Source organism: Euprymna scolopes, chromosome 9 (assembly GCF_053919585.1).
Source record: "Euprymna scolopes isolate OS-2025 chromosome 9, ASM5391958v1, whole genome shotgun sequence".
In the NCBI taxonomy this organism is placed as follows: domain Eukaryota; kingdom Metazoa; phylum Mollusca; class Cephalopoda; order Sepiida; family Sepiolidae; genus Euprymna; species Euprymna scolopes.
This window is the reverse complement of record NC_136490.1, coordinates 80,884,295-80,892,287: the sequence shown is the minus strand read 5'-3', so window position 1 is coordinate 80,892,287 and position 7,993 is coordinate 80,884,295. Positions and strand designations below refer to the sequence as shown.

The 7,993-nt window shown below is 41.2% G+C and overlaps 1 protein-coding gene across 1 annotated transcript; it reads left to right on the top strand.

Moving 5' to 3' along the window:
• The first annotated feature begins 5,591 nt into the window (after positions 1-5,591).
• On the top strand, positions 5,592-6,425 carry LOC145284598 (uncharacterized). The gene has a single exon (XM_080133509.1). It carries the CDS (start codon positions 5,592-5,594, stop codon positions 6,423-6,425), a length of 834 nt encoding a protein of 277 aa, XP_079989635.1.
• The last annotated feature ends 1,568 nt before the right edge of the window (positions 6,426-7,993 follow it).

Below are 7,993 nucleotides of genomic sequence, written 5' to 3'. Positions count from 1 at the left end.
ATAATATTGGTTAAGTGTGGCAGTTTGTTATTTTCATGAGAATGAGATCAGTTGGATGTGAAGTGAGACATATGATGGTATATAGACATAATTTGTAGTGTGTGGTTGTTTACAGATTGTGAAATGTTAACAGTGGAAGTTTGCATGAGAATGTGAAGTGTGGCTGTCAGTATCTTTTTGTATAAGAATGTGTGAAGTTTGGATATCTGTATATTTGCAGTAGAATCTGTTAAGTATGACTGTCTGAATCTGGAAATTGTTGCTGTCTGTATACAGGACCTTGCATCAAAATAATGGAAAAGCAAAAATAAAAAACAAGAAATCTTATTATGAAGCAAAGTATAGATACTGTTTCTTCATATAATAAAATGAAGTAGATTTTTCCCAGATGATTCAGAATCACTAATTTATACAAGTGTTATTTCCTAGTTCAGTCAGCAAAATTCTTATTACTTTCTGTCAATTTCGCTATTATTGTTGTAAGATTATTTGTGTTTTTTCTTCAATCAGTAATTGATACATTGTCATATTCTGAAATACTTGTTAAGTAAGGCAAGTAAAAAATCATGCAATAATATTAACAAACAACTAATTAATGCTTACTGTTAACCTTACTGAGTTGTCTCCCTTCCAGCACTTCACCTGGGAGAGAGTTTTTTCACCAAAAATGGTGAAACAGGACTCTTTCGAATATTGGGCGTGAGTGGGGCGTACGTGTATCAATAAAATCGCCTTCCACTCTACACCTTTTGTCAGATTTTTTAATATACAACTTGCATTATAGTCAAGAAAAAAATAGCTTCTAGGTACATTACCCCACCTGCCTTAAACAATATACTGCAATGAAAAAAGAAAAAAAGAAAAAGAAATGCAAATATGGGAACTTGCCACAAGTTTAGAGGCACATAAACTGGAGGCACTACTGGAATTAGATCTTGACACACTAAATGCTGAAAATAGAATCGATAAGTTATACCAAAAACTTAATTCTTTCTTCTTAGAAGACGGTAACCAAGCATTTAAAGTGTACAATGCTTTTGAAAGTCACCAGAGACCAAGCAACATTCCAACAGACAATTTTCACCGTTCCAAAACTTATGCATGGTGAAATGTCAAAACAATTAAAAAAAAAATACTAAATAACTACCAAGCTCTCTTCATCACCATAACATTCCCCTGTCATGATAAAGACCAAATCGGACATTTGTCGTGGGGGCAAGAAAAACTACCTTCCCCCACTCCACCGTTTTTAAGCACACATCATTTCTAGCATGAGCGACTGAAGAAAAGAGAGGAGAATGGACGAATAGCCTCACCTAAAAGGCAAGGCCAGCTGCTGACCTACTTATGTCTCCTTTCCCCCACATTCCTCGCTGTGAAAGGAAATACACATAAAAATTAATCTTTTACGATTAATAGCTAAATGATTGTCTTTTTGTTTCAGACGGAATGAACTTAAATACAACTCTCAAACTTCTAAACTAAGTTTGATTTGTAAAAATTTCGTCTGGAATTAATGACCTTCATTTATTCATTTTCCGAGAGCGACGTCACTTGTAACACCCTGTCTCCACAAAGAAAGCGCCTCAAAAAAAGTTAAGCCGGCTAGGGGGCTACGAGTACCCTGAATTGGAGATCCACTCACTAGCCGAAGGATCTGATGCGGTAGCAGCAGCGGTCAGGAAGCACCCCAGAACCAGAACCAGTGCCGAAGCAGCAACAGCAGTAATTTTCAGGGCTAGGTTCCTACGAAAGACCTACCACTTTGTTTACTCTGTTAGCCCTCCTCATAACCACTCCAGAACCAGCGCCGATGCAGCTACAGCAGTAATTCAAAGTGCCCTTTTCAGGGCTAGGTTCCTACGAAAGACCTACCACTTTGTTTATTCTGTTAGCACCTCCTGTCTGCAGCCTCCAGCTTCCTGCATCTCCTGCCTGCAGCATCGAGTTTCCTGCACCTCCTGCCTGCAGCCTCAGCTTCCTGCACTGCACCTGCATCTCCTGCCTGCAGCCTCAGCTTCCTGCACTGCACCTGCATCTCCTGCATGCAGCCTCAGCTTCCTGCACTGCACCTGCATCTCCTGCATGCAGCCTCAGCTTCCTGCACTGCACCTGCATCTCCCACCCGCTACCTCGCTTACACCTCTGGTCCGCTACCTCGCTTGTACCTCTGGTCCGCTACCTCGCTTGCACCTCTGGTCCGCTACCTCGCACCTCTGCCCTGCTACCTCGCTTGCACCTCTGGTCCACCACCTCGCTCGCACGTTGTTCCTCTGGTTCGCAATCTGGCTCCCTACCGGTCGTCCATTCCTAGACACTGATCCCTCCGTTCGCAGTGTCGTCCATTCCGAACACTGATGCCTCCGTTCCCAGTGTTGCCTGTTCCTTAACACTGACCCCCCGAGCTCTCGGTGTTCACCCTGCGTTCCGGATCGCCCTGACACCCAGCTGACCATTCCATACCCAGCGAGCACCCTTTGAACCACACTACGTCCAGAATACCAGTCCGGACCTCCAGACCTTGCCTCCAGTGACGTGCAACCTTCTAGGCGACCAGCACCCGGATTGAACGATTTTTGCTTCTATTCAAAAATAAAAGGCGAACCCTCGTCTTTAATCAAACAACCTGTGTCTGTCATTCTTCTTTGCCTCTATGCTGTTTACCTTTTGCCTGTGTCTATTTTGTTAGTTGTTGGGTCGATTGTCTCCGGACGACCGGCCCCCGCAACACATTGTTTTCAATACAGACAACAAAAACAAAACAGAAGAGGCCACCATGAACGATACCACGGTGATAAAAATTCCAGTTTTAAGCGTAGAATGGTAGAAGCAGTGGCGGCTCGTGCCTAAGATTAGTGGGGGTGCTGTTTTAAAGAAAATATCTATGGTTTTAATATTGTGTAAAAATAAAACAAACATAAAATTATACATAATTTATACGTATGCACACGTATAAAAATAAAACTTAAAGGAATCCTAAATAGATGTAAATAGATGTAAATATTTTACTTATTACATTCATTCGAAAGTAAACTCCATTTTTCTTGTTTTAATTTGTGAGAAAAGATTGATAATTTTCTCCTTAACTTCTGAATGACTGCTGAAGAACTTTTTTATCAATTGAAAGCACTGCAAATTCATTTAGTCTTTCGCAACCCATGTTTTTTTTTCTTTTCAGAGTTGAAAAACAACGTTCTACCTCTGATGTAGTCATGGGAATTGTCAAGATAATTTTTATGAGTTTTGTGATTTCACTAAGAACATCGTTTAAATTGTTTCCCAAAATAAATTTCAGATCAATTACTTTGCACTATTCATGGATATCTGACCTACTATAAAATATTTCTAACTCAGTTTCAAACTTTTCTTTGTCAATCATGTGGTATGCTTCAGTTGTCAAGGATATCTCTTCTGTAGGTAGTTTTTTTCTTAAAACTAGCAAAGCTTATCTTGTAAAACAATTTAGCAAGTATTAAATGTTTAGTTGAAGAATATCTGTCCGTTATATCAACAGATATATAGTCACACAGTTCTTTAGCTTCGCCCTTGAGTGTTTGTGAAGGATTTTCACAGTATTTGGTGTTTCTTATCTCTAAAATAGCAGTTTTGAAATTTGTTATGTATTCATTGACTTTATATATGCTAATTTCCCGAGAAATAACATGAGACATAATTTTATGAAATAGCTCAAACCAAAATATGAAATTTTCATCGTTCAAATATTTCAGAATTCCTGTCGCTTCTGCAATGGTCTCATCTACATATGATGTTGACTGAATTTCAGTGACAGTTTTTTAATGCTTGAACATTTTCATGAACTCTATGTATGATAAAGTTCCACCTTGTGGCGGATGGAGGTAGAATACTTACATCCAGATGCTTCTTGAGAATGTGGTGATCTAGAAAAGAAAGTCGGAATAGCCAAAAGTTTAGAGATAAATATTCTAGCATTTCGTGTAATGCTTGCTGCATTCCTCATTAATAAATTAAGTTTATGCGCATAACAGTGAGTGAAATACGCATTCCTATAAACTGCTTTTATTTTCGCCTGAACACCAGCTTTTTTGCCTTTCATGACATTTGCATCATCAAATGTCTGAGCTATCAGTTTTTGACGATTCCCTTGTACGATTATATCTAATTGTTGTAGAATACGTTTTGATATCCCATCAACGGTTTGGTTTTCTGGAATAAAGAATCCCCAAAAGCGTTCAAGTATTTTTTCATCCAAGACAATGATCATTTGTGTATGTTCAGACACATCTGTTGTATCGTCAGCCATGACAGCTACAAAGGAAGCTTTACTAATTTCTGCCCTTATTTCATCACGGTATATTTGTAAAAGACAGTCAAGTATGTCATTCTGAATAGTCTTGGAAACACCTTTGAAGACATTACTGGTTTCTAAGTGATTCTTTAAATCTGGATCTAATTAAGATGCAAAATTTAAAAATCCTCTAAATACACTTGGATTTACTGAATAATCTGTTTCATCATGTCCTCATAAGGGAGTTTCAAAGTTCCCACAAAAGAAAATACAATCTATTATTTTAGATAAAATTTCACGGTTCTTCTTAACATTCATGTTATGATGATTGATTGAAAGTCTGTAGGCCTCACAGTTTTTCTTTAATATTTATGGTCCCACAAATTGATAGGGAAACTACAGTGTCAACGTGCTTCTTATGCTTTTCAGTTCTATCTTTCATTTTGCTAATAGTTCTGAAACTATCTTTTGCCCACGTTACATCACCCCCTAACAACAAACAAGAAAAACCGAACAATGCCTTTTTTAGTTCACAGTTGCAAAGCAAACTTTTCCGTCGGTACCATTAAAGCTACTGTAGCGTCTACCCCGGAACTAATTTTGACAGTGACATTGAACATTCACCGTTTCTGGAGAGCTCCAAAAAAAAGCTGTGGCACTAAATTCGAGGAGTCTCTCGCTCTCTTTTTGCTTGCGAACACCAGAGGAATAAGACGCGTTACTGCCACGCTCTGTCGCTCGTGCATGACACACCCTGTGCCGGTTCCAATGATGAAACCACACAAAAAAAGGAAAAACATTCTTCTTATCTATTCACTCCGCTCCTTACCTGAACGGCTTTTCTAAAGAAAATTAATTTATCGTTTCTTTCCAACTTAACGCCAAAAACATTTGACCAGTCGGGAAGGATTTCTTCTTCTTTTTTTTCGGACTCAAAATAAATACGAGTGTGATACACCAGGGCAAATAAATTTACACCTCTTATAACAAGCCAAGCCTGATTATTTGTTTTCTAAATATTTGTTTTCTTATTAATGTTTTTGAAAAATTAATTTTAAGTGAGCTGTTTGTTGTTTGGCCCAGCGAGCACCTCGCTTCACTGGTGACACCTTTTTTTCGTCAGACTTTGGCAGAACACGCAAGGAATTGTGGATATTATCAATAAGGAAGAATTACCTGTAATCACACAAGGGAAATTTCTCAGCGACCACACGCACGCTGAATGACGTACATGTCGACCTTAGCGGCACATCAGTTTTTCTAGGCGTAGAGGATCTCACGGAGATTTTCTGCGGTCATCGTTCTCTTCAACGCATTCCCCACGATGGACAGTGAGGCGCTTCCTTCAACGACGGCTACTCAGGCTATTTTGAGGATTCCTCCTTTTTGGACGCACGATACAACATTATGGTTCGCACACGTAGAGGCCCAGTTCTACACGCAAAGGATCCTGAGCGATGTGACGAAATTCAACCACGTGGTGGCCGCATTAACGCATGAAGTAATGGCGGAGGTTCGCGACCTGATCATGTCACCCCCTGGATCGATAAGCTACGATTATTTCAAATCGGAATTGATTCATAGGACAACCGATTCACAGCAGAAACGCCTTCATCAACTTCTCGTAGAAGAGGAACTCGGAGATCGGAAACCGTCTCAGTTACTCAGACGTATGAAGCTGTTGATGGGTGAGAACTCACTACCGCCAGAAATACTTAAACAACTTTTCGTCAATAGACTGCCATCGAGTATTCAAATGATACTCGCCTTTTCGAATGACTCCACAACCGTTGAGGAGCTAGCGGACCTAGCCGACAAAATTATGGACGTGACCGTTTCCATAGCCCCAGTTCACACGCACAGCTCTAATGATGCCCGGCCTAACGTCGCAAACCCCTCCACGGATATATGCAAGGAACTAGAGCGACAGGCTCAAATGATTCACGACCTGAGTGAACAGTTACGTGGCCTCGAGCTCAAACCAAAAATGCATAAGCACCCCACTGAGCGAGTCCGTCCCCGTCGATTTAGCAGCACTCAGAACAGCGGTGGGCTCTGCAAGTACCACGCGCATTTCGGTGAAAGAGCTTACCGATGCCACCAGCCATGTTCATATACGAAGAAACGTCTCTCGGGAAACGCCCAGGCCAGGCAGTAGGAGCGGCAGACACTCCTGGCAAGAACAACATTCGTCGCACCCTGTACGTGACTGATAGAACCACTAGTATACGATTTCTCGTTGATACCGGTGCAGAAGTCCTAAGAAGTTCGTGAAAGAGAATCGTCCTCAATCAAACTTATTTCTACATGCAGTGAATCACTCCTCCATTCCTACTTACGGAAAGACATCGATAACATTAAATCTTGGATTACAGCGCGCCCTATGTTGGGTCTTCATCGTCGCGAAACTACCCGTTCCGATTTTAGGGGCGGATTTTCTGCACCATTTCGGCATCCTTGTAGATGTCAAACACGGCAAACTCATTGATAATAATACTGGACGTTCCGTGCAAGGCATAATCAGTGGGTCGACCGAGATCAGCTCAGTTATACGTAAAGACACCACGGATCCGTATACAGATTTGCTGCGAGGTTTCCTGGAATTAACTCGTCCTACGTTTAACGGTGACAAAGTTAAACACGATGTCACTCATCATATCCAAACAAGGGGACCGCCTGTGAGCGCGCGCCCGCGCAGACTTAAACCCAATCATTTAAGGGTGGCTAAGCAAGAATTTCAGCACATGTTGGATTTAGGCATTATTCGACCCTCTAATAGCAACTGGTCATCGCCACTCCACATGGTGCCAAAAAAATCAGCCGGTGAATGGCACCCTTGTGGGGATTACCTCGCACTTAGCAGTTGCACTACTCCAGACAATTACCCTATTCCGCATCTGCAAGACTTTTCTAACTCGCTTCATGGAAAAACAGTGTTCTCCAAAATTGACCTTGTTCGCGTGTACAACCAGATTCCCGTACACCCAGAGGATGTTTCTAAGACTGCGATCACAACTCCTTTCGGCCTTTTCGAATTCTTACGCATGCACTTTGGATTACGTAATGCAGGGCAATCTTTTCAACGCTTTATCGACGCAGTTTTGCGAGGACTACTGTTCGTCTATGCATATATCGACGATCTCCTCGTGGCAAGTGCATCAGAACATGAACACTTACAGCATCTGCAGCAGTTATTTCACAGATTGACAGATTATGGCGTTATTATTAACCCCCAAAAATGCGAGTTTTTTCACTTTCGTTTCTCGGCCATTTAATCGACAAAGAAGGTATCCGTCCCCTTCCAGAGAAAGTCCAATCTATAGTCGATTACCAAGCTCCCACTTCACTTCGTAAACTTCCAGAGTTCCTCGGTTTAATTAATTTTTATCGACGTTTCGTGCCCCATTGTGCTGAAATCACGCAGCCATTAACCGACGAACTCAGAAATAAAAACAAAAAAAATGAGACGATTACATTAAGCGAAACGGAATTACGTTCCTTCGATAAGGTCAAGCAGGCATTAACAGAAGCGACAATGTTGGTTTTTCCCCGTCCAGATGCACCCCTAGCTTTATCCGTCGATGCATCCGACGTTGGCATTGGAGGTGTACTGCAACAATTAGTGGATAATACTTGGCAACCACTAGCTTTTTTCTCAAGGCGTCTTCAGCACGCTGAAACCAAATACAGCATTTTCAGTAGGGAACTTTTGGCCGCATACTGCGC

What these genes read in the sequence shown, in the direction of transcription:
- LOC145284598 (XM_080133509.1), top strand. Translation starts at nt 5,592, where the DNA reads ATGGACAGTGAGGCGCTTCCTTCAACGACGGCTACTCAGGCTATTTTG.